Source organism: Castanea sativa, chromosome 3 (assembly GCF_040712315.1).
Source record: "Castanea sativa cultivar Marrone di Chiusa Pesio chromosome 3, ASM4071231v1".
NCBI classification, from domain to species: domain Eukaryota; kingdom Viridiplantae; phylum Streptophyta; class Magnoliopsida; order Fagales; family Fagaceae; genus Castanea; species Castanea sativa.
Window position 1 is genome coordinate 12,743,786 of NC_134015.1, and position 27,543 is coordinate 12,771,328.

Sequence of the window (27,543 nt, forward strand, 5' to 3'; positions counted from 1 at the left end):
CGATAAGAATTTGCTAACAGCTAAAGTCCTTGGGAAACCCACTACAAAGAAACAATACAGACAAGAAGGATGTCTTGATTGCTATTTTTCACTCGTAAAATTAAAGATTTCGGGAAATATATGGGCATTTTAGTAATTCTCATGAGTGGGAAATATAAGATTTTCACCATCTAAGAAGGTAATCACATTACAATAATTAATGGTAATGTGAATCTTTTAGTAATTTTACATTACTATAAAATTGTGTACAAATAAACGAACCAAACATTATAATTCCATTTTTCCATAATGTTTTCCTTGTTATTGCAAACTAAACACCACCTTTCTGTCTTCGTCCTTTCCATCTTGAGATGACTACAAATCAGATGATACACCACTGCATATGGTAAGGTTTATAGGGTTGTATTAGAAGGTTTTATCTTACAAAATAGAAAAGATGTCCCTATACCCTATGCGTTGAATATAAAGGCTCACTGCATTGAATGGATTTTTCTGCTATGTTGATCTTTCTTTAGGGTTCTTGTTGTCATGCAGTTGTATGCTACATTCCTTATGATATAGTTTTCGCACTGTGAGATAATTATCCCACTTGTGATTATAAATTGCACAATATTCACCCATCCTACCATGGTGAAATCTGATCCTAGCTATTTCACCAATATAAATGTCTAAAAATTCGGAAATCCTCATCCATTTTCCCAGATCACAAAACCCTCTTCCCAGAAGACTGAGGATATGCAGCAAGAACACTACTCTAGGCTTTGTTCTTTACACAAAACAGTATGATCACATTGACAAACTAAAGCATCAATATTGATAACATATAAAGAACTGAATTTAGTCTGCCACCCCTTGAAAACAATACGACTCATTTACAAACATAACTCAATGATAGCTGAAACTAATGATATCACAACCATGATTCAATCATCAATGACATCAACAAATTGAACTTACTGGTAAAAGTTCAACAGAGTTCAATGTAGTCATCATCCTTCCACAGAAATTTTATCAGATTTCTTGCAGCCACAGCCCCCATTCACCTCTTCGACAGAAAACAAGGATATCATTTTCTTTTCAGTTTTTTTGGTTTCTTGTATTCTCTCCATTTGTCTTTGAATTGACTTACACCTTCAAGGAAATAGGGGAAAGAATCATAAAATTTATAGACCGCCAGATGTGCATGTCACAGAGAAATTCAAAAGAAAATTTTCTTAAAACGCAAGCGCCGACGCGCCGTGCGCACATTGTTGGGTTATAGAGTAATTCTTTGACATGACAAATGCATCTTCTTGTAAGGCAACTTGTACAAACAACTTCAGGTTACAAATGCTACCTTCAATAAACTAGAATAACCCGCAACATCGTAAGCATGAATGGAAAACTTTTTTCTACAAAATCAAGTAGGAAAACCATAATCATATAATTTCAACATGTTGAAATATTCATGTGTGAGTAGTAAGTTTAGTTAAATAGTGAAGTCCCGCATTGAATTTCAATGAAAAGAGTAAGTGGTAAAGAGAACACATAATTGAACTCAAACTCGTAAGTTTAAACTTTTGGGTTAAGTAGTTTCCCTATATGTTATATTAACTTTTCAATTCGAGTCTTTCTAATCCTAAGGTATTCACTCCCCAATAATTGGTATATTAATTAGAAAATGTCTTCCCTTCATAGGGAAGATTAATTAAAGTACTACAAGTGACTTGGTAGAAGGCCCCCATGGGAAGGAAGAGATTTATTGGAATATTTAAAACTAAAATTCATAAGTGGTTTATGAACAAATAGTTGAAACTAATTACTCAGTGAAAACTACAAATGAATTAATCATCCAAAGCTCTTACTACATGCATGAACACAAGGATTCAAAATTTTTTTTTATCACATCAAGAAGCAACATCTCTTCTATCACTGCAACTCAAACATTTAAAAAGATTAGTTAAGGCTCTTACCTCTTACACAAGAAAATTTGTTGAATGAAGATATCAACTTTGCTCTCTTTTAGAGTTTCTTGAAAGCATAGACGTTCAGAAGCAAATATCTCAAAATTTTCACGTCCATGAGTCCATATATCTTTCCGCATTAGTCTTAGTATAAGATTCAGGATTTGCTCGAGGTAGCAGAAATCTAGCTATAGCTTTTGCTCCTTCCACTGCAACATTTTTTTTTTTTTTTGCCTTTCTTCTTCTTCTTTTTTTTTTTTTTTTTTTTTTTTTTAATAATCAAGAAACTTGATTGAAAACAAGCTGGAAACCCAGCAACAATGTACGAACAACAAACAAACAAGACTCCTAAAAAGGCAAGCCAACAGCAACAAATACCAGTCTACCACAAATACAGCAGCTACTATAACCTACATATACTAGAGCAGGACTACAACAACAAAGAAAAAATTTATTCCACCCCTAAAACAACTATCTGAAGATTCTCCAATTACGTGAGACATCTAGTCACTAGGCACTGAGTCTGACCAGTAACTTCTTAAACCCGTACTATCAAGGTTGAGATTTGGAAAATTAAAAATTCCTTGGGGGTCCTTATTCCATACATATTTCAATTTGGGTACGCGATCCAAACGCAATTCTTTCAACGGAATGACAGTTGCATCATGCGTTTCTTTAGCATCTTGCTCCTGCAGTTGAAATACTTCTTGTAGTGAACCACAATCAGTTATGGTGAGATTCTCTAGGCTCCGAAATCTTGTCAGCATATCAGATTGAAAGATGTTCATAAGATTTTCACAGAATTCAACTTTCATTGCCTGAAGCTTGCAAAGGGAATATGGGGGGATTTGGTTGTCCCATATGATTTTCAAGTCATCCACGTAGGATATTTCCAAATATTCCAAACTAGGGAATGCAACCTGCAGGGTTCATCCCATATGTTAATGAAACACCTAATAATAATAACTCACATAATGGAAGATAAAGTGTTAGAATATTTGTGAGTGAGTGCAATGGTTGGTTAAGTGGTCAACTCTTACATTGATTAATAAGCACAAGAAACTAAATCAGGAGGAAAATTGAAAAATATCTACCTCTTCACTGAAGAGAGGGTGTATAGCAACAGTACGAGGGATTTCCTCTGTATTCATTTCCTTGATTTCTTTGCAGACAGTCATCACTGTGTCTGAATTGGAAGGTTTGGATATGAATGTCTTCAATTTAGGGCAATGTTCTATGAACAGTGACCTCATGGATTTAAATTCAATATTACCTCCGACGCAGAATCTTTTCAGAATTGGTAGACCGTTTAGTTTCAGGAATTCCAGTCGAGGGAACAACATCTTAGGAATTATTTCTTCTTCTTCTTCTTCTATGAATAGTATCTCTTCCATAGCCTTGCAATTCACTATGTGAAGATACTTGACCTGCACCATAGATCTTGCTATGGAGGATGACAGTAGATATTTGAAACTATCAGAGCCCCACACGCCCAAAGACGACAAATTTTGAAACCTTATGGATGTTTGCATGTTTTTTATTTTGCAGAAGGACCTTGCCCAATGTTGGTTTTGCTGTTTCTCTTCCAAGTCTATCAAGGACTGTTCCAAACTTTCCAAGTTGGCGAACACAATCTGCAGCAATAATAAATTCTTTTTCAACTCTGACAAACTCAAATCCTCATAAACATATGTACAAGTTAAATATGCTAAAAGATTTTTAATTTTAGCATTTAAAAAAACTCAAAAATAAGAGAAGGGGGAAAGTTTAAAAAATATCTACGCTTTCATTGATGTGTGATTGCGAAGTTGTATGACGATTGTCCTCTAAATTTATTTCCACGAGTCCTTTACGAACCTCCATGTTTGAACTGGCATGTCTAAATGCAAATGTCTTCAATTTAGGGCAATTCTTTATGCTAAATTTCTTCAATGATGGAAATTCCACATTACTGTCAATACAGAATCTTTTAAGTATTGGAAGATCTTCTAAGACCAAGCATTCTAGTCGAGGAAACAACGCATCTGAAAGTATTTCTTCTTCATCTATGTGTAGAATCTCTTCCATAACCTTGCATTCAATTATGTGAAGATGTTTGACATTCATGATAAATCTCGCTGTATATAATTGCTATTTCATTTGAGGAAATCACCAAATTACCTTACAGTCCTCGATGTAAAGAGATTTGAGCTGAACCATAAATCTCACTGTAGAGGAAGACAGCAGGTATTTTAAATTGCCAGAGCCTTTCACGATCAAGTTACACAAATTGTGAAATCTTGAGTCTGTTTGTATGTTTGATAATTTGAAAGAGGAGCTTGCCCGATGTTGGTTGTGAAGTAGTATCTCTTCAGAGTGTATAGAGGACAGTTCCAACGTTTCCAAGTTGGGGAACACAACCTGCAACAATAATTAATTATCTACTTCAGCAAACTTGTTAAAAGAAATGAAGAAAACGGTGTCGTATTTGCCTAATACAACAAGGCCCAGACCTCAAACGGTGATGAAGTCCAGACTCAAAACGATGTCGTAAAGACTTGGGAGTAGTTTCTTTTTTTTTTTTTTTTTTGAGAGTTTTAACTTAAGTGACGCACGCGTGATCATTTTTTATTCATTTAGCTCAAGTTGTTAGTATTTGATTAGACACGTTAAAGTAATTAGGAAGCAGTTAATTCTCTCAAATGGCTAGATTGATTAAGACTTATGAAGGAACAGAGCCTCTGCAACAACAGTTAATTCACTCAAGCATTTTTGGTCACTCTGTTTTCTATATAAAGGATCAGAGAGAGAGAGAGAGAGAGGGACTAGATTTCAGTCACAACCTCACAGGGGAAGACAGAAGCAACCAGAAAATGTGTTTTGGAGGGTAAATGATAATTTCAATTAGAAAGTGATGGTAAAAAATATAAATTTATTACTTTCTGGAGAGTGACTTTTAAGTTTTAACGGTGTTAAGCTAACGGGATTTGAATTAGATGCAATTTTGCCCCCTCATCCCTCATAAAATATTTTTACCATCTTTACTTCTTCTTCTTTTTTTTCTTTTTTTTTTTTTACTTTTTAAATTTTATAATTTTTTTATTCAATGGTTAAGATTTGGAAGTTTCTTCTCAGCCATTGAGAGTTATTGCACCCAATCTCAATTCTGAGAGATGATAGTTTATTTTGAAGAGCATTCGTATTAGTTCGTGCAAAAATTTCTTTTTATTTTAGGATAAAAAATTACTTTTTCTATTTTACATTCTAACTTTTCAAAACAACCCACATCAAATTATCTATTTTATACTACATCTCATTAAATTATCAATTTTATTGATTTTTTAATTGTTTATATTTCTTCACTCACAACAACCATTATCCTCTCTCTTCTTTCATCCTCAAGTTATGCAAAGAAAGAATAAAAAACAAATACAAAACGAATAATAATAGTGTAAATTTATACTGTTACTGTAGCGACTATGTATTTTTACACAACTTTATATGGTCTAATATGGGTGAAGGTTGGATTTAGTTGGTCAAAATGTGGTTTTCTTTCTATTATACTAGCATTAATGCGAGTGCTCAAGGAAGGTTTATATACAATTCAAAATAATGAAAGAAGTCAATGAAATTTAGTAAACTTTAGATTAGGTTAGAGTAATTTTTTCCATTAAAATGGATTTGGCTATGTACATAAAAGCTAATAGGTGAGACCATAAGCAATAGTCATTTAAAGTCTTATTAAAAATTTTAATTAAATAATAGGGGCGATTAAAATAAGTTTTAAATTTTTCAATATTTAAGTGTTCGTTTGGTAACCTCTTATTTTTAGGTAGCTTATTATCGTAGTGTTTGTAATATATATATATATATATATATATATATATATATATATATATATATAGTTTTTAGTAAAATTTAAGTTAAATGTGTGACAAAAAACCAAAAAGTAAACTTATTTTTTGAACAATTAAAAGTTAGATTATTTATTTTAAAAAAAAGTTAAAAAAAATTAGACAAAAAGAAAAAGTCAAACTGACTCTAAATTTAGCTCCGTAAATTTGGACACAAATAATTTTCAACTATATATAAGGCAATAACCTCACTTGAGGCACTTGTCTCTCTCACGTGTCCAAGGATTGTTTGACCAGGAGAAAGGTGTGTTTATCACAAGCACCCACTAGTTTGTTACTTCCTATACACTTCAATTAACAGTAGATAAATGACTATCAATATTTTACTGGTATTAATGGTTCATGATTTATATTGCTATGGAAGGTGTAAAGAAATTAACCACTGCTATGTGGAAAAAATTAACAGTATATGATTTCAGTTAATTGATCATGCTATATGATTTTTAAGTTTCCCAGTGCAAGATTCTCAATGTTTCCAAACTTGGGAACGCAACCTGCCAGTCCATCCTGTGTGTGCTCAGTGCTATTGACATATCTAATCATAATAACTCACATAATAGGAAATAAAATATATACGAAGTCACATAATAGAAAATAAAATATATACGAAGTAAAACAGGGATAATAAAAATAGAATTACCTCTTCATTGAAGAGAGGTTGCATGGCAGTTTGAGAGATCTCCTCTGAACTAACAGGTTTGAATATGAATGACTCCAATTTAGGGCATTTTTCTATCGACATATCCTTCAATGATGGAAATTTGATATTGCTTCCTACGCAGAATCTTTTGAGGACTGGAAGATCATTTAGAATCATGAGTTCCAGTTGAGGGAACAACTCCTTTGGAATTATTTCTTCTTCTCCTAAGTCTTCTGTGAGCAGTACCTCTTCCATTACCTTACAGTCCTCAATGTCAAGATATTTGAGCTGAACCATAAATGTTGCTGTAGAAGAAGACAATAGGTATTTTAAATTGCCAGAGCCTTTCACCTTCAAGTCACGCAAATTTTGAAATATCGGGTCTATTAATTTGAAAGAGGAGGTTGCCCGATGTAGGTTGTGAAGTAGTATCTCTTCAGAGTGTATAGAGGACAGTTCCAACGTTTCCAAGTTGGGGAGCACAACCTGCAACAACAATTAATTATCTACTTCAGCAAACTTGTTAAAAGAAATGAAGAAAACGGTGTCGTATTTGCCTAATACAACAAGGCCCAGACCTCAAACGGTGATGAAGTCCAGACTCAAAACGATGTCGTAAAGACTTGGGAGTAGCTTCTTTTTTTTTAGAGAGTTTTAACTTAAGTGACGCACGCGTGATCATTTTTTATTCATTTAGCTCAAGTTGTTAGTATTTGATTAGACACTTTAAAGTAATTAGGAAGCAGTTAATTCTCTCAAATGCCTAGATTGGTTAAGACTTATGAAGGAACAGAGCCTCTGTTACAACAGTTAATTCACTCAAACAATTTTGGTCACTCTGTTTTCTATATAAAGGAACAGAGCCTCTCATTGTTTTATAGTGAGAGAGTATTTTTGACAAACCTAAACAGTGCATAAGTTAGGGTACGTATACTATTGTTATTTCATTTGAGGAAATCACCAAATTTTTTATTTGAACAGTGGCATGGCAACTTGGCTAGCAATGAGAGGGAAGAGTCATCAAAAGAAAAAAAAAAAAAAAAAAAAAAAAAAAAAAACCAAAAAGACATGCATGAACAGAAATCAAAGACCAATGAAAATGTGACGAATCCTGTAAACAATGCTAAGTATCTACAAATAAAAAAAAATTTGTGAATTGATTCTCTTAAGTTACCACGATTTCATGGTGGGGTCATGGTTTTGTGAACAACTGTTTATGAGTATGGTCCCAAAATATTACAGTAATTATCTAGGTGAAAAATACAAACAAAAAAAATTAACATAATTGAAGATTAAAAAAAAGTATATGACGCTTGCAAATCAAACGTAAGGTGCTGTCATTTATAAGAAAAGAATTTTAGAAAGACATGACAAACATTGATCAGCTTTTTTGCATCAAATTTTATAGCTTACCACAATTCCCACATATGGTACTATCAGGTTTCCAAAGAACTAAACTTTACAAATGCAGGGTTCATCAAGACAAAAAGTAGAGATGCCAAAGACTCCTAACTCCTAAGTTACGAATGCAAAAAATGCAAAATCAAAACAGGGGATAAGCAAAATAGACTTACCTCCTCATTAAAAAGAGGTTGCATGCCTGTATGTGGGATCTCCTGAAAATCCAGGTTACCCTCGTGAATGATTTCTCCAACATCAGTTATGATAGAATTCTGTGTGCTTAAGAAGCTCACGAGCTTTGGAAGACATTGTAGTTTCAAGTGACGTAGTTGAGGGAACAATATCATATCTCTATCTTCAAGTTCACCATCTTCTTTTACAACTATTGCTTGCATGATGTTGCATTCTTTAATTTCCAATTGTTGAAGTTGTGAAAGACCCTTAGCTATGGATGACGAGCAGACAAATTTCAGTTTCTCACAGTGTTCCATTTTCAAAATTCTTATGTCAAAAAAGAATGTCAAGGGAAGTTAGGCATCACATATTCCTTCCAAGTTGATTATGTTTTTGAGAGAAAATATCTTTAAGGCAGGAAATACAACATCATCAATTACCAACCCCCTTGAGTGGATGATATAATTAATCTCAGCATTGTTTTGGACACGGAGATGCTTTAGTTGTTGGAAGCCTTTCATATCTAATTCATATACAATACTCTTAATACCATTAAACTCATCCAAACACAGATCTTCTATTCCATTAAACAACATTTCGATGCCACTCTCCAATTGATTGCATGTATTAAGCTTGAGTTTTAGTACTCTTGAGTTTTCATGTTTGTTAGACCAATCCCACACATCTCCTATAAATATTTTCTATCTTTTCAACTTTTCAAATAACAAATCTTTTGGCATCATGTTCGCATCCGGAACATGCACTTCCAAAGTGCTCAATCGTGATAAATGCTTTAGCTCTACAAGGCTAACTTTTTCATTGTTGAGTCCTTCAACCTCCCATTGAGTGAAGCTGTTGCCGACATATAGCTCTTCCAATAGTATTAAGCATGATAGGACGTTGGCTGGAATCTGTTGAAGTTTCTTACAATCGCTCAAATCCAACATCCGTAAATGAATCAGAAGCCCTATTTCTCTTGGCAAATATTTAAATTCAGAGTCAATAAGACTTAGAATTTCTAAATTTTTCATCTCTCCGATCATAGCTATGTCTCCCAACACACATTGATCCAGACACAATGTTCGCAAGTTTGTAAGTAGCTTAAATGAGGAAGGAAGTGATGAAATTCGCATATAAGTCAAATCTAAAACTTTTAGTTTTTTCAATCCTTTAAAAAATGTGTTTGAAATTATAAAAGAACCCTCTCGATCTTTGGCATACACATGTAATAATCTTAGTTCTGGACATTCCAATTTGTCAGGAAGTTCATGAATATCCCTTTTATAAACAAAGATTGATGTGCAAATTTTCATATCGTCCTCATCTGGCCATTCTACTAGACCCTCGTCCCCCATGGTCAACACATTTTGGGTCTCATATGAAATTAAGAGGGCGACATCATGAGTAAGATCATGAATATGAAATACATGACTACTATCAAGAGCATGTAACAGTAAGCCAGCGTCTTTGAGGCTACGAACCAGAGTATGTGTTCTATTTCTTCCTTCTTCCAATGTACTAATGCCATGAAGTAAACGCAGCCCAAAACATTTTTTTAACAAGTCTTGATAAGGAACGGAAGAAAAAACTTGATTTTGAGCACAAAACAAAAAGAACGATTTGAGCTCTGGACTTTCAAGTTGATTGTAACTCAACTTTATCGCAGAATATATAACTTCCTGCATTCTTTTCTGGTTTCGAGGGGCGGGTCTCCGTAGTTTTTGTAGGGCGTCTTCCCATTCAAACAAACACTTGTTTTTTAATGCCTTTGCAACTGTTACAAGTGCGAGAGGTAGACCTGCACACGCCGTGGATACCTCAATTGCTTTAGTTCGCAAATTTGAATCTACGAGAGAATCACCTGACAACTTCTCAAATAAACACCATGCTTCTTCTTTTTGCAAAACTTCAAGTCCAAAATCCTTTTGGGTGCCCATCTCAGAAGATAATACATCCCTATTCCTAGATGTTAACACTACTTTGCAACCCGTACGAGGAATTCCTATGTCATCCAAATCAAGTTTCTCCCAAATATCATCTAAGATAAAAAGTATTTTCTTATTGTTGTCTTCTGTTAACATCACCCTTAGAAGATCTGCCCTTCCTCTTGGAGTTTCCTTATCAAGCTTTAGATCTAGTTTGTCAGCGATTTCTCCTTGAATTTTTATTAGGTTTGGGCTCTGCGTCACAGTTGCTATAGCTACCTCATCGAATAACTTTTCTTCCTTGACTTGCCTAGCAACTTCTCTCACCAATGTAGTCTTTCCCACACCTGGCATCCCCCACACCCCAATCATGTTGAAGTTAGCATCTCCCAATGCCGCCATAAGTCTCTTCACAGTTTACATTCTAGACCCAAAGTTCATGTAATCCATATGGATAACCTTATCAGATCTCCAATTTTTCAAGACTTCATTGATGTCTTGCACTATCTTCTTTGCTTTCTTACTTTGCTGATGTCGGTGCTTCAAGTTCAGGCATATCGAATAGGAAGACCTCATCTTTGATTTTTCTTCATCTTCAATGACTTCCTTGGCCTTTCCCATAATCAAATCCGCATTTTCTAACCACTTGTTAACATCGGTTTCAATTTCTTCAATTTTTCTTGTAGCAGCATCAACCGAATGCGGCAGTGGCACCCTTTCTCTAACGTCCCTCAACTTCTTTACCTGTTCCTTCATATTCTCAATGTTGCTGCTGTAGTGAAACAAATAACCAAGCCACTGTCCAATTGGTTTAACCAGTTTCTCGATGAGCAACTGTCCAACTGGTTTAACCATGTTCTCGATGAGCCACTGTCCAATATACTTGACAATTTCTTCTGAAACCATAGTAGCAATCACAACAATTATAGCGACAACCACACTAACAATGGCCATTCTCGTTTCAATATCTTTCTCTCCCCCTTCTCCCTTTTGTTTTGTTTTGTCTTTTTTTTTGGGTGGTGTGCGTGGAAGTAGCTTCAAACTCAATAACGAAATTACCTCTCCTTAGGATATTGATGGACTGGAGCAAAGAGGCTACTAGAAATAGAATGAAACTGGAAAATGAAATCAACTTAGCAAAGCGAAAATGGAGGCCAGAAGCACAGGCCTCTATTTCAATAAGAGTGATAAAGAAGCAAGATAGGGAGTTTGGAGCAAGTACTAGAGTACAGATGGCAAAATGACCGAGACGTACAAATAATGCATCATGGAAGTGAAAGGACAATATGTTATATCTCCAAAATGGAACAAATATGACTGATCGACCACCCCAATCACAATTTAGATCTTGACTTTCACACCTGAATTGTAACACCCAACCTTTAACCCCACACACAAAAAATAAACAGAAGGGTCATATTTTTGTAGTCCCACACGTGACATCCCACCTACCCACTGATTCTCAACCACACAACCTCACAAATATCTCTCTCCCTCTTGACCGGCCGTCCCTCTTCTTTCACGCTCAAACACAACCACAAACTGTGAAGAGAGAAAATTTCTAGAAGAAAAGCGATATTCTCTTAAAGGAAACTTGTATCCACAAAGAAAATGAAGAAAAATTTTTAAGTACTCTCGGAGTATAGTGAAATGGTGCTCCCTCCTCTCACATTCATGGTGGACCCCACTATAAATTTAATGAGCGAACCCCACCATGAATGTGAGAGGAGGGAGAACCATTCTTCATGCTCCGGGAGTACCTAAGTATTACTCGAAAATGAAAGGAACTAAATAATCTTACACACTAATTTGCTATTTATACATCATTGCAATCAGTTATATGAGCCCAGAAAATTAGGCGAGAATCAAGCAAAATTAACTAACTAAAACAGAAAGTAATCTAACAGCTAAAAGGGAAAACAAATAAAATTACAACACGTGTCCATCTAATTGCCTAAATCACATACCAGCAACTAAAGTTTCATTTAACAATACGAAATTGTTTTTCTGTAGTTGCTTCTTTCCTTTGACAGAAAAGGATGTCGTTTTCTTTAATTGCTTCTACAGATGTCTTGCTTCAAATTCAGCACTCCCCCTCAAGTTCTGAACATCTGCTTGTTCAGTAACTTGATCTTGTGAACAAAATTTCAAGGGTTTTGGAACAAAAATATCAATAAGTCCCAACCTTGCTGCTAATCTAGTGAAAGCAGATATTCCCAAAGCTTTAGTGAAAATGTCTGCTAGTTGTGAATTGCTAGCAACATGAAAGGTTTCGATCATCCCTTCTTGTATCTTTTGTCTTATTAAATGACAATCAACCTCAATATATTTTGTTCTTTCATGAAACACTGGATTAGCAGCTATATGAAGTGCTGCTTGATTATCACAGAAAACCATAGCTGCTCTTTGATGATGAACTTTCAAATCCTTAAGCAATTGTAAAACCCAAGTGATCTCACAAGCTACTGTGGCCATGGCTCTATATTTAGCTTCTGCTGATGATCTAGAAACCAACCCCTGCTTCTTTGACCTCCAAGAAATCAAAGAATCTCCAAGAAACACACTATACCCAGTTAATGATCTCCTGGTATCAAGGCAACCAACCCAGTCTGCATCACAAAAGGATTTGATCTACAAATCTAAACTACTAAAGAAGAAGATCCCTTTACCAGGTGAGGCATTAATGTATTGAAGTACCTTGGTCAATGCTATCATGTGTGGCTCTCTAGGTAATGCAACAAATTGACTTAACCTATGCACTGTATAAGTGATGTCAGGCCTAGTTAATGTTAAATAAAAAAGCCTTCCAATGAGTCTTCTATACTGAATAGGATTAGCAAGAGGTGTTCCTTCATACTTGGAGAATCTTAGAGTTTGTTCCATGGGAAGCTTACTAGGTTTGCAACCTAAAAAACTTGTGTCCTTGAGTATTTCTAAAGCATACTTCCTTTGATTTAGGCTTATCCCTTTATCCGTTCTAGCCACTTCAAGACCAGGAAAATATCTCAATGATCCCAAATCCTTCAAACCAAATTTCTTGTCAAGAAGCAGTTTCAACTTAGTGACATAATCAGGATCATTACCTGTTAACAAAATGCCATCCACATAAACTAACAAGATGGTAAAAGATGAACCTTGAGAGTGTGTAAAAAGGGATAATCAGCCTTTGATTGCACAAAACCAACACTTAAAATAGTTGTAGAAAACTTCTCAGACTATTTCCTAGAAGCTTGTTTCAATCCATACAAGCTTTTGTTCAACTTGAAGACTAGATTCTCCCCCTTGCTGTGAAAGCCAGGTGGTAAGGACATGTAAACTTCTTCAATTAAGTCACTATGAAGGAAGACATTGTTTACATCCATTTGATGCAAAAACCATCCTTTCACAGCAACCAAAGCCAAAACCATACGAACAGAAACAGATTTTGAAACAAGAAAAAAGGTTTCTGAGTAGTCTAAAACCTCCTTCTGTGTGTACCCCTTGGCAACTAGTCTAGCTTTGTGTCTTTCAATGGTGCTATCAGAATTGTACTTAATCCTATACACCCATTTGCAACCAATTGGAATCTTACCATGAGGCAATGGAGTGAGTGTCCAAGTGTTATTCTGTTCAAGGGCAGCAATTCTTTGTCCATAGTTGCTCTCCACTCAGTAGACTTCACTGCTTGATGAAAGAAAGCAGGTTTTGCAAGCGTGGCAGTGACAGACATAACAATAGAGTAAAAGGTGCTGCCAAGGTTCTCATAGCTGAGATGATCTGAAATGTTATAAGGTAACCATGGAGCAGGTTTAGATACCACTACCTTGCAAGAGTAATCTGTGAGGTAAGCTGGAGGATTATGTGGTCTAGTAGACCTCCTAGGACAAAACGTTGGAGATGATGTGGGAGCAAGGACAATATCAGATTATCTAAATGAGGTGGAATCAATAGAAGTAACAGGATCTAAAATAGGGGATAGAGGAGGAGAATTATCTAAAACAGGTTCTAAAGGAGTTGAATTTTCTAAAACAAGTGCAAAGAAGGTGCTGAAAGAATTGAAATATTAGCTAAGGAATTTGGAGGCACATAAGAAGACGGAGATGAACAAAGGAGTCCATTATCAGAACTAGAGTGAGGGAAATCAAAACTATTAAGAGTTAAAGGAAGAGAGGAAGAAGCTTGAGCAAAAGGGTATATGTTTTTAAAGAAAACTATGTCCCTAGAAATATGTATGGAATTAGAATCCAAATCTAAAACCTTGTAGCCTTTAATGCCATGAGGATTGATAGGCCAAAAACCTATTGACCCCTTGTGATGGATTAATTAATTAATTAGCTAAGTTTAATTAATTAACCAATTTAACATGCAAACGCGTGGTAGCACAAACAAATCACCAATAAACTAAAGTGTAGCGGAAAAATAAATTGACACGGTGATTTGTTTACGAATGGGGAAAACCTCCAAGGCAAAAACCCCACTAAGTGATTTTAAGGTCACCACTCCCGAGAATCTACTATTATCACAACAAACGGCTACAAGTAAAAGAATTCCAGTACCTTATACCAACCTACAATTGAACCCTTACCCCAATACCCAATTGGACTTGTTCTGTAGAGACAATCTCTCATTTTTAATACACGGCTCCCAGTATGTGACTAACCAAATGCGCAGATCCTAGTACGCAAATTCAATCACCACTTGAGAAAGATGTTGGCTGCAAAGTTCTTCAGTTCATCCTCACGATGAAGAAAAAGAAGATGCTTGATTACAAAACCCTACGGTGCACAGACACAGCAACTTCTTCACAAAGAGATGAACTAGGGCAAACTTTGTCTCCGGTCACAAATTGCTTGAACAAACTTTTCTTAATGCTTGTGCAACTTGTGTCTACTTTGAAGGCCCTGAAAATAATCATTTTATATGTCTAGGGTTACGAGAAAAGAAGGCCCAAAGACATATCCACGGATTGGAATCAAAACAGATCTGAAAATCTGTTTTTCTTAAACCTCGATAGCTAGAGGTGTAGAGATGTTGTCGAGCCTAGGGGCTGGAATAGCTTATTAAAGCTCAATAGATGAAGCTGTTGAGCCAGCTGTCAAGCCAGCTGTCAAGCTTTGATGACAGGCACTTCTTCAACTTGTTTCTTGGACAGACTTGCATGACTTTAACACTTGATCTTGAAACAAGATTTCTTGAAGTATTAAAACATCCTAGATCTACCCAAATACAAACAAAGTGCGTTTTGTCAAAAGATTTGCCAATTACATAAAAGAATGACATATGTTCTTTGACAAGTGAACCACATATGTCCTAACAAGAATAACCTAAGAAAACACACTTTCAAGCTCTAGATGCAAATTTGTGTCTATTGTGAGGTAAAGTAGAAACAAAACATAGACAACCAAAACATCTTAAGTGTTCAAAAGGAGGTGGTTTGTTAAAAAGTATTTCATAAGGAGTTTTGTTATCCAAAAGTTTAGAAGGGGTTCTATTAATCAAATACACAACAGTCAAAATGCAATCGCCCCAATAGGATAAAGGAACTTGCGATTGAAGGTGCAAGGCTCTAGCAACATTAAGAACATGTTGGTGTTTTCTTTTAGCAATGGCATTTTGCTGTGGGGTATCAACACATGATAACTAATGCAAAATACCATTGCTTTTGAAAAAAATCCTTCAAGTAAAATTCAGTTCCATTATCATTCCATATACATTTCAATTTCTTACCAAATTGAGTTTCAACCATAGCAGCAAATTGAGGAATCAAGGATCCAGTTTCTGATTTATGTTTAAGAAGATACACCCAAGTACATCTAGAAAAATCATCAACAATAGTCAAAAAATACCTGTAACCTTCATTAGTTGCCTTAAAGAAAGGTCCCCAAAGGTCACAATGTACAAGATCAAAAGGAGAAATAGAAACATGTTCACTAGTTGGAAATGAAAGTTTCTTTTGCTTAGCAAAATGATAGATATCACAACATTGTGATTTATTTGTAGAAACAAAAGGTACAAACTTATTCAACATTGACATTTTTGAAAAGGAAGGGTGACCTAAACGAGTGTGCCATAAATCTGAAGAGGTGGAAGATTCAAATTTTGCAACAAAGGCTGAAAAAGGAGAAGTTTGAATAAAATTTTGCTACAGCAAGTACAACACTTTGCTTTCTCTACCCAAACCCATCGTGTTCCAATGAGCTAGGTCCTGGATGAAACAACAATTTCCAAGGAAAATCAAGCAACAAAAATAAGCTTTTGTGAGTTGACTAACTGAAATCAAGTTAAAACTAAAAGATGGCACCCAAAGCACATTGGTGAGAGTGAGTGTAGTGGAAACTTTAACTGTCCCTATGTGTGTAACCATAGCTTGTTCCCCATTTGACAAAAAAAAAACATAGGTTTGAGAGATAGAAGTCATGGTAGTTGATTAAGTCACTGAATGAACCATGTGATCAGTGGCTCCTGTATCAATGATCCAATCACTAGATTTGAATGCTTTCCTATCTACAAGATGAGTAGAAAAAATAGAATAAGACATATTTGGGGGAATCCAAAAGGGATTACCTAAAAAATTGGGTGCAAAGTTACTAGATGAAGGATTATCACTAGTAGCAGCCATCACAGTTGCAAATTGATGGGCAGATGGTACCCCAAAACCTGAAGTAGAATTGTCCTTAAGAACAGATAGATATGATCGCAGCTGTTCACATTGACACTGTGAAATAGGACACTGAGAGGCCTGTGATGATGGAGCCATAAATTGTGGAGAAAAATTCTGTAGAGCAAAATTTTGTGAAGAGAAACTCATTGCATCTGACTGCACACTAGAAGTATTAGTAGCATATTATGGACCACCATAGGCATTGCCATTGGGAAAGAAATTTGGCCCTTGAACCATTGAACCATCTGATTGAAAGCCAACAAAAACCTGATTTGCCATAGGTCTATTCCCCTTTGGTTTGTACCCTGGTGGATAACCATGAAGTTTATAGCATTTGTCTACTATATGACCAGTTAGACCACAATAGGTACAAACTAGCTTCTGCTTCTTCAAATTTCCCCCTTTCCCTCCATGAAAACCTTGACCTTGATTAGGCCTAAAATTGGGATTAAAGCTAGGGTTGTAGCTATTATTAGCATACAAAGCAGTAGGTTCAGTAATCACATTAACTCCATGACCTACAATTCTTCGTTTTTCTTCTTGTAAAATCAAACAACAAACTTTGTTGATTGAAGGAAGAGGCTCAACAATCAAGATTTGATTAGTAATATGATCAAAACTATCATTCAATCCCATAAGAAAACAAAAAGCATGCTCTTTCTGTTGAGTTTCAACTTGAGTTTTATCAAATCTACAAGTACAAACGCAGGTGCAAGCAACATAAGATTGATAACTAGCAAATTCATCCCAGAGTGTTTTGAACTTTGTGAAATAAGAACTCACCAATAGTTGACCTTGTGTAAGATGCAAAATTTCCTTCTGCAACACATAGACCTAGGTGAACTTCCTTGAGAGAAATGATCTTGCAAATCAATCCATAGCTCTCGAGCAGTGTTGATATACCTCACACTCTCCTGAAGGTCTTTGCTAAGGGAATTCACCAGCCATGAAAGAATCATGGTGTTACATCTACACCAAGAATTGTACAGAGTTGAAGTAACCTTTGGTTTGGAAATTGCCCCATTAACAAAAGCAAATTTGTTCCTCTCACTCAAGGCTAAGAACACAGATCTGGTCCAGTCAGCATAGTTCTCTGGACCAATTAGAGGTTGCAAAGAAAGAATGATCCCTGGATTCTCAGCAACAGGGAGAAAATATGGATTATTGGCTGATTCATCTACCATTGAAGAACTTGAAATATTCTGTGAGGATGATTCTATTTGTGGAACAGTTTGCGGAAGGGTGGTAGGATCTGAAGCCATGATTGAAGCTTTAGAGCAAAGAATCACAAAAGATACTTCGCAAGAAAATTCCAAGAACAAAAAAAAAAAAAAAAAAAAAAACTTCAATCAAAGATCAACAATGAAAGAAAAGGATCAACTATCAAAGTTTGAAGGAGAGCAACAATGGAGGAGAAGAGCGAGTTAGGATATCAGCAAGTCACTGAGCTAACTCGTTGCTCTGATACCATGTGAAGAAAGAAAATTTCTAGAAGAAAAGAGATATTCTCTGAAAGGAAACTTGTATTCACAAAGAAAATGAAAGGAACTAAATAATCTTACACACTGATTTGCTATTTATACATCATAGCAATCAGTAACATGAGCCTAGAAAATTAGGCGAGAATCAAGCAAAATTAACTAACTAAAACAGAAAGTAATCTAATAGCTAAAAGGGAAAACAAATAAAATTACAACACGTGTCCATCTAATTGCCTGAATCACATGCCAGCAACTAAAGTTTCATTTAACAATACAACATCGTTTTTCCTCTGTAGTTGCTTCTTTCCTTTGATAGAAAACGATGTCGTTTTCTTTAATTGCTTCTGCAGATGTCTTGCTTCAGTTTCAGCACAAACACAAACACAAACACACACATCCCTCTACCTCTCTCTCCTCCCTCTTAGTCTCTAGGTTAGCTTCTAAACTTTCGGTCATCAAACTCTTCTCCATGGTGTGACTTCTCCCAACATGAATTGTAAGGTAAAATCTCCATGACCCACCTTCTAATATCTTTGGGTTTTTATCCTATATTGTTAAGATTGGTCTTTGTTGTGTGGGTTTTGTTTTAGGGGTTGTTTTGTTGTGTTTGTTGGGACATTTAAGACCTGATTGGAGGTTTTTAATTTTATAGGGGTGATATGGATTTATTGTTTGGCAACCATGTGAGTTGGGTTTCTTGAGAAATCATTTGGGTTTTTGATTTATACGGGAGATTGGGGCTAATTTTTGAAAGATAGTTTCCATGCATTTTGAAATGTCTTTGGCATATGTGGTTGTGACTGTGGTGTTAGCTATAAATTTGTGCAAGAAATGTGAACATGTGTCTTTTGCTTACCAAGTGTTTGATAAATTGCCTATATGAGTTATGAGATTGAATTTCCTAACTTGTGTTGTGATGATTGTTATATTAGGTTATGAGTTGTAATACTAGTTGTTTGTATGTGTTAACACATGTAGCTTTAAGGTTAATCAAGTCTCAAAGCTTTTGGAATAGTATTAAAATTATAATAATTTTCTTTTGGGACTATAAATTTGTCCCTAACAGATTTGAGTAAGCTGCACTATGTGATGTTTAATAAATTATAGAAAAATTATTTTAAGTCGAATTTTTGGTGGTACATACTAGACATATAAGGGCTTCTCCCTATTTAATTTCAAGCTTTTTGGATAACACTAAGTGGACCAAATGGATTTTTAAAAAGAGCCGACTTGTTGCAAATTTAATCAAAAAGTATGATTAGAATGTTGAGACTCTACGGAATTTACTACAAGCATGGGTTTGGGTTTTGATTTGTGGAGGAGGAGCATGACTGATTTGGGTCTGGGTTTTGAGGAGTGTGACGTGTAGGTTGGGTTTTGGTGGTGGTCGATCTGAGATTTTCGGTTGTCATTGTGGACGCAGCTTGGTTGCAGTGTCATCGTGGGTGTGGTGGATTGTTGGTGTTTCTAGTGGTGGCTCCATTCCTTTGCTCAAACCTAGATCCATGATAAACATATCATTTTCTTAGAAATGAAGTGAGTGACACCCATGAACCCATTCAACGGATCAACCATTGAAGATCATATCTTCTTACATCTAGTTTTGACGTTGCTAGGAACAAAATTTGATGTCATTTGCCATCATTTATGGTTTGTTTGTATGTATTAAATATCAATGAGTCCATGATAGTGGAAGTCTTTGATTAGGTCACCCTCGGCTCCTCCATTGTTGCAACCGTGATCCAAAGCTACTGCCTATCTAAACCTGAGTGTGGGAGATGAGAGTAAGTTCATATGTGCTTTCTTTGACAAGTGTTTTACTTCGGCTAATTTTATCATAGTTTGGTAATGACATGCCTTGTATTAAGTTGGTAAATGCACATTGTTTGTGGAAGGGTAATGACATGCTTTGTATTAAGTTGGTAAATGCACATTGTTTGTGGTAGGAAAATTTAAGGCTTTGGTTGTGTTATAGTCCTATGAGTTTCTTGTATGCTTGTTTGGTTCCCTTTTAGGTAGGAGCACTTGTCTTGGGATGGTCAAACTAGGCTTTAGGGCCTTAGGTTTGATTTTTTAGGGAATCCTTTCCGATTTATGAAGACAAATTTGATAGTGTAATTTGTGGTAGGCCTTGTTATTAATAGGCTTGATACTTGTGTTTCTAGGTTCCAAGGTACTTTATAATGGAACTAGTAACTTGATTGGTTGAATGCGGTGCTAAGGTAAATTTGGATTGAAATGCTAAGGTAAGTAGCTTTTTAATGGAATTTTCGGAAAATAACCATGTTGCATAAATGTTGTTTTTGGGTCAAACACATTTTGGAAAATTATTTGTGGAACTATGTTTTCTTAAAAAGTGTTATGTTGTGACCCTACTATATATGATTATATATGAAAGTGCATCATATTTCTTATTGCATATGGGGAAATGCATGATTTGTTAACATAAAAAAGATTAGCGTCTTTGATTAAATTCTTGAGAGTAGATTTTATGGATTTAGTGTATTATTTGAAAGATTTAAAGAAGCTTTATCTTGACTTGTGATGTTTGGGAAAATTGATACAAAATCTTCTTGACAAGAAATGAGTTTGAAGGCTTTGAGAATCTTGTGAATATTTTGGGTATTTCAAAGGTTTTTATGAAACTACTTGAAATTGAACTGTGTTTTGATTTCATGTAAACTGTGAGCTCTTCATGTTTTTACCCTTAGGCTGTGTCATGTGATTACCCAGCTAGATACTAGTCTGTGACATTGTGATGGTTATGAGTTCTGGCTTTGTGTCGACAGATTAGTTTCAGCTTTGTGTCGGTAATGAGTTTCGGCTTTGTGTTGGCAAATGAGTTTCGACTTTGTGTCGGCGATGAGTTCCAGCTTTGTCTCAGCAGATTAGTTCCAACTCTGTGTTGGAAATGAGTTCCGGCTTTGTGTCGGCAATTGTCATGTGGCCCTGGGTTCGATTTTTTGGTTTGGAACGGTGTTGTTATTGCTCACAGTGTATAGTATGTAGTTTCATGTTGAGATATTTTGAGAAATATATACTTATGTAGTTTCACGTTGAGATATTTCAAAGAAGATTTGTGCTATGTTGTTCAAAGCATTCTTGTCATGTCATTACTAGTATCGAATTTTCATAAATCAAATGGAAATTTCCAAAGCATAACATGTTTTGTAAAGTGCTCATTATCATGAGACTTGCATTTCTCCTGCCCCATTAATTATGTTACTTATTGGACTTTAGCTCATTCCACTCTCCAATAGTTTTATAGATAAATTTGCTATACCTCGGGAATGAAGCTTGTCTTATAGGTGGAGATTGGAGTTTTATGCTGAATTGGGAGAGTGACATTATTATTGGTTTGTGATTTGATCTAGCTATTTTAAAGGAAGCAGTAGTTAATTCTATTAGAGGTCAGGCTCTCTTGAGGTTTGTTAGCCCAAGAATTTTGTTGGGGTTGTATATTTTTTAGAACATTAGAGTTTTATGTTAAATCATTTGGTGTTTGGAATATTCATGTAAATTTTGGAGGTATATGATTTGTAGTCCATATTGTTTGTATATGTGTTGTAAAGCTCTGACTTATATAGTGGAGAGATCAATATGTTTATTTATTTTATCATATGGAAAGAAAAAAAAAATCCCCTACTGTTTCTCTTGAAGGTTAGGTTTGGGGCGTGACATGAATTAATTTCTTCACCAGCCATCCAGATATGTTTAGTTTTGAATATTCAAAGCGTAGAATTAGAAATCAGGAGTTAAGGAATGATCAGCTTCTGATTGCTAATTCTACGCTTTGAATATTCAAAGCTAAACATATCTGGATGGCTGGTGAAGAAATCAGGAGTTTGTAAATGGTAAGAATAAAGATAGGGTAAAAAGTAGAGTGGGTCTAAAGCTTGTTGGGCTTCTATTCTAACAGAGATGAGAAAGATGGAGTTTGATTGCAAGGTGATTGTTGGGCGCTTATTGCGTTAGTTTGTATGCAAAATGTGGTGATATCATTGATTCGTCTAGCATATTTTATTATTTTCCTTAGAGAAATGTTATAACATGAGGATACTTGAAGAATGAAGATACAAGTTCTACGTCAATTTTATTGAAAAGATCTCAATAGGAAATGCAGTGACTTTGATTGAAATGATTGATGGGTTCGCAAAGCATTTCAAGGCATTGTCCAACAGGGTTCCTAGGTATAAATATCATAGATACGGATGGAAGGAGCATAATGGGTGTGGTCTCAAAATTGAGGGTATAAATTAACAATTTTAAAATACAAGGGATTAATGTAACAACAAATATGGGGCTATAAATGAATCAAGTTGTTCATAAACACCTTGTTCATATTTATTTTTTATAAACTAGTCAAGTTTGAGCCTTAATTTTAGGCTTGCTAAATAAATGAGCCGAGCCCAAACAAAAAAAAAAAAAAAAAATCAAGAACAAGCTCGTGAGCAATAGGGCTCAATATAAAAAATAAATAATAAAAAAAACAAAAGCCGAGTTTAGGCTGATTTATGAGCTTGGCTATGCTTTATATAGGCTTGAAAAATAAGTTTATATCTTACTAAACCTTTAATTAATTGAGAATTGAGACCACATGTCTAAACCAAATGTGGTTGATAATATGCTTAATATGAGTTTGATAATGTATTTGTTTTGAATCTCCAGTTCAAAAACTTAATATTGAATTTAAGCCTAGCTTGACTAATAAATCAAGTCAAGCAAAGCAGAGTTCAAACTTTTGAACTATCGAACAAGATCAAGCTCAAACGTAGTTTGTAAACTTGATTTGAGCTCAAGCCGAGTTTAAATATTTTACATTTGTTGTCGAGTTGAACTTGAACATTCAATACTCGACAAAGTTTGGTTCGTTAAAACCCTAAGTTATAAACCTAAACTGGGAGGGACCAAAAGATATTTTGCCAATAAAAAATCTCTGTTCTTGCTTTTACCCATTCTTTTCTTCTTTCTTCTTCTGCCTATTCTTTTAGGGGATAGTAGATGCCAAGTAAAACTAGGCTGTGAACTATGATGACAACCAAAGTACAGCAAGATAATTGCATCAAATGACATTATACAATTTTAAAAAAAAGGGAATACACAAAGTACCTCTCTTTATGCTATCGAATTGTTAACGAAGCACAGAAGCAAGTTGTTTCCATTACCTCCACTCGAATTGCAAAGCAGCTGGTCAAGGATGGTCAATATGCTGAACAAGTGAGTAAAGGTGAGAACTGTTAGAGACATATTAGCCCATTAGCATAGGCCCAAACTTCATACTACTTTGTATGCAAGCTAAGTCTCTTACTTGTACTAGAAATCTATTAGTTTAGGATTTAGTTTTCTATATATATCCATGTTATGGTTAATTGTAACACAGATTATATACTACACTCTTATATAATAAAGACGTATCCCTTAAGGGATTCCTCCGTGGACGTAGGTCGACAAGGTTGAACCACGTAACCCTCGTGTTCTCAGTATTCCTATTCTATACTTCTCCTTCCACATCCACTCTAGCATATACAACATGGTATAACACATCGCACTGCTAATATATTTAACATGGTATCAAAGCAATCTTCCTGTAGCCATGGTTTTCTGTCCTTACGGTATGATTAAAAGCAATATTTGTCTTCTTAGGTGTTTCTTCGTGGCGTTAATCTTCTTTGGCTTCCCACTATTGCTGTCAAAAATCTCTAGTATAGTCATGCCATTGTTAGAAGTCGCATCAACACTACAAGAGTATTGCCTTCCTCAAACCACCTTCATAGAGCCAAACTTCATTCAAAGGATCGTCTCAACCTTATCAAATCTCAAGGTTTCATTAAGAATTTGAGAAGGGGTGTTAGCGATATATTAGCCCATTAGCATAGGCCCAAACCTAATACTACTTTGTGTGCAAGCTAAGTCTATTACTTGTACTAGAAGTCTATTAGTCTACTATATATACCCATGTTATGGTTCATAGTAAAACAAGTTTGTACTACACTCTTACATAATAAAGATGTAGCCTTTAAAAGATTCTTTCGTGGACGTAGGCCGACAAGGCTGAACTACATAACCCTCGTGTTCTTAATGTTCCTATTCTATGTTTCTCCTTCTGTATCCACTCTAGCATATACAACATGGTATAACACATTGCGTTGCTAATATATTTAACAAGCAATAGTAGAAACTGTAATGAGAATCAAAAACCAAAATCACCCATCATAAAAGAAAACAATTGAATACAAAATCCCAAGGGGTATCATACCTGATCGGTAACTACAATTCATCAGGTTGAAGTCGTTAATTCTCCTTGGTCCACTAACTTATGTTTAAAACAAAATTCAAATCAATGAAAAAGTAAAATAAAGAAACTGATTGAAGGAAGTATCTCTGATCTCAATCGCACAACACAAAGCAAATTGTTCTACACCCATGACTTGGCATATCATGTATGGTCAACGAGTATAGAGGTGAGCACGCGCGTGAGGCTTTTCTTTTTCTTTTTCTTTTTCTTCCTAAAAGTTAATAATTTTCATTCATAATAATTCAGAGTTACTACATTATCTAAGCACAAAATTACCTAAGGGTGTGATGAGATTTATACGAAAAAAATTATTTTACCCACAATGGCATACCACTCATCACACCCTTAGATATTTTTGTAATTAGAAAATGTAGTAATTTCGAATTATGATAAATGAAAATTATTAACATTTAGAAAAAAAAATAGAAGAGCTTCTCTCGGAGGCTAGTATTCCATAATCATCATATGTTTTTTGCAATTCTTGTAATGTAATTATCAAAGTTTCAATGATTGGAAGATATTTTATGGTATTACTTAATCTTTAGGCCAATATTTTTATTTCAATGTACATTAGGCTGATATTTACTTGATATTTACTTAAATGGATACTTTGATGTAGAAAAAAAAAACTTGATATGATTTTTTTTTAACATCTGAAATCTAAGCCACCCAATTTTCATGGGGATAAAAATCTAATTTTTCTGTAACTTACATCAATTTTCAATTTGATGTAATTTCTATTACCATCTAATATCAAAATCCCCCTTTCATATTGTAAATGTAATTAAATTGGTGGCATGTATAACATTTATTAGTAGGCAAGACTTAAGTGCAGTACTTAAGTGTTGTACATAATTTTTGTCCTTTATTATTTAACCACAAAGATTAAAAAAAAAAATGCAAGTAATAACTAAAAGGAAAAGAATTACTAATAAAAAAAATTACAAACAGTTGTAGAGTAAAAAATAAAAATAAAACCTTGAATACATTAGTTAGCCCAGAAGTACTCGGTTTTGACTTTTGATAAAAGATGAAACTCACTCCTACTATGCTTGAAAACAAACAAAATCACTTTCCAACAACTCAATGGCCATGTTTCAGAATAATCAAACCTCAAGATCAAGATCTCCACAGATAGAGAGTGAAAAAGTAGTGAATTTTGATAGTTGGTATCTGTACATAGATCATTGAGATCGGCATATGAGAATCCCTCACCTCCATAACTTCAACCGCAAATCCAGTCCAGAATTCAATCCTATCTTCATCTCTCACTTCAATTCACATATCACCACAAACTTCATCGTCTGGAACCAAAATATATTCATCTTCACTATTTTCTTGAAAGAAAAATCACAGTGTTGGATTTTGACAGAATTACATATAATCATATGTATTGGTCACTTATTCTATATATAAATTAAAAGATGAAGAAAAATTCAAGAAATTAAAGAATTTAAAAAAAAAATCGTAACTTTAGTGTATATGAAGAGAATTACAATTTATTGACAATTTCCTGTCAAGTATTTGGGGATCACAACCCACGGAAATCACAACACATGATAATAACTCAAATGTCAATAACAAAAAGAAAGATTTGAGTAGTCTACCTTTTCTTTTTTTTTTTCTTATTATTAATTCTATTTTGATCGTTGGCCTCCATTGCAGTCCTATTTTGCTTGTTATGTAGCAATTTTTTTTTTTTTTTGATAATTTTTTCTTTTGTTTTTGTGAATTTGTATAAAATATGAGACGTGAGGATTGAGATGGATAGAGTTCAGATAAACTGTTTTTTATTTATTTTTAATTTAACTAAAATTTAGGAGTTTTTAAATTAGTAATTTTACATGTCTAACTCTATTATTTAAGCTTTACAAATTGGTAAATTTGAAGGTATTTTGGACATTAAAATTGAAGAATCCAAATAGAGGAAGCCCTTAAATAATAGTAGTATAGATTAAAATTTAAAACTTTTTCTTTTTTTTGAGAAGGAAAACTTAAAACTTAAAACCACAATTACTCAGACAAAAAGAAAAAATATATAATTATAACCACAATAAAGCAAGAACCATGTGGAAGGACAAACGAGAAAAAAGAAATATGAAGGTACCTTGTTTTCAAGAGAAGCTTCTTTTCCACTCGGACAGTCTCTTTGCTGAGTATCAGTAAACTAAACAGTTGACGATACCTTCTTCTTTTCCCTTTCTTACAAGTCTTGATAAGTAGAGCAAATTAAAATTTATATTTATATAAAAAAGGGTAAATCAGAGAAACAAACTGCAATAAAAAATCAAATTGAGAAATAAAGGACAGCATAAGAAGAACAAGCAAGGACAAATAAAAGCAACAAAACTAAAAGGAAGTACCACGCACTTTTTTTAGCAGTTTTCTCTTCTACTCCTTTGACTTTGCAGATCAAGGATAGTCGCTATAGCGGTGACAAGCTGAAAATACGAAACTCTTTTTTTTTTTTTGGTGAAGTGGAGCAAAGTAAAACTAAGACTACAGGATAAGAACACAGAAGACTGCAACGAAAATTAAGAACTGGAAAATCTCATTCTTTACAATTTTTTTTTTCAAAGAACCGGAGCAAAGCAAAACCAAACTAATAAGAGGATGATTACAACGAAAATAAATGGAATATAGTAGAAAGTATCAAACTCTTTTTTGTTTTTTTGTTTTTTGGAGAAGAGGAGCAAAATAAAACCAAGATGAGATGGTGAAGATTGATGATACAGAAGCTGCAGTGAAAACTAATTCAGAGGACAAATGAAATGAAGGAAAGTAGAGTAGGAAAGTCTTTAAAAAGGACCTCAACGGAAGAGAGTTTCTTTTCTTGCTCATCGACTTTTGTTTTTTTAAAAAATATAATAAAATTTCACCTTATTACTTAATAATTGTTCTTTAACATAACGTTAATTATTTTATAGTATAAGTAAGTTTGAATCTCAAATTTCTTATTTCACGGTAAAAAATTTACCAATTAAACTAATTTGAACTTGTCTGCTCAAAAACTTTAGATATTAGGCACCCTTTACGTTGTTAGATATGAAGAAAAACTAAATTCTAATATTGAAGAACGGGATACAACTTACAAGTCTGCCGGATCAAGTCTAAACTGAGCATTCTCATCCATCTCCCTAAAATAGGGTGA

At 34.5% G+C, this 27,543-nt stretch overlaps 4 protein-coding genes and 1 long non-coding RNA gene across 5 annotated transcripts; all 5 read right to left on the bottom strand.

The window, feature by feature from the left end:
- Positions 1-800: 800 nt before the first annotated feature.
- On the bottom strand, positions 801-8,368 carry LOC142628530 (uncharacterized). The gene is made up of 7 exons (XM_075802609.1): positions 8,051-8,368; positions 6,477-6,962; positions 4,104-4,343; positions 3,726-4,013; positions 3,038-3,577; positions 1,953-2,863; positions 801-1,131 (listed from the first exon to the last, which is right to left on the bottom strand). The coding sequence occupies exons 1-6, from the start codon at positions 8,366-8,368 to the stop codon at positions 2,447-2,449; spliced, it is 2,289 nt and encodes a 762-aa protein (XP_075658724.1). The 3' UTR covers positions 801-1,131; positions 1,953-2,446.
- A 384-nt stretch (positions 8,369-8,752) lies between these two features.
- LOC142628531 (disease resistance protein At4g27190-like) lies at positions 8,753-10,378 on the bottom strand. The gene is made up of 2 exons (XM_075802610.1): positions 9,273-10,378; positions 8,753-9,026 (listed from the first exon to the last, which is right to left on the bottom strand). Exons 1-2 carry the CDS (start codon positions 10,376-10,378, stop codon positions 8,753-8,755), a joined length of 1,380 nt encoding a protein of 459 aa, XP_075658725.1.
- On the bottom strand, positions 9,960-17,903 carry LOC142626793 (uncharacterized). Its single transcript, XM_075800508.1, has 2 exons — positions 17,400-17,903; positions 9,960-11,091 (listed from the first exon to the last, which is right to left on the bottom strand). Exon 2 carries the CDS (start codon positions 10,928-10,930, stop codon positions 10,394-10,396), a length of 537 nt encoding a protein of 178 aa, XP_075656623.1. The 5' UTR covers positions 10,931-11,091; positions 17,400-17,903; the 3' UTR covers positions 9,960-10,393.
- On the bottom strand, positions 16,800-17,878 carry LOC142628532 (uncharacterized). Its single transcript, XM_075802611.1, has 2 exons — positions 17,451-17,878; positions 16,800-17,307 (listed from the first exon to the last, which is right to left on the bottom strand). Exons 1-2 carry the CDS (start codon positions 17,876-17,878, stop codon positions 16,800-16,802), a joined length of 936 nt encoding a protein of 311 aa, XP_075658726.1.
- Positions 17,904-25,276: 7,373 nt separating the features above from the next.
- Positions 25,277-27,159, bottom strand: LOC142629843 (uncharacterized). Its single transcript, XR_012843133.1, has 3 exons — positions 26,763-27,159; positions 26,500-26,603; positions 25,277-25,729 (listed from the first exon to the last, which is right to left on the bottom strand). It is a non-coding gene; the product is annotated as an uncharacterized LOC142629843 (long non-coding RNA).
- Between the last annotated feature and the right edge of the window lie 384 nt (positions 27,160-27,543).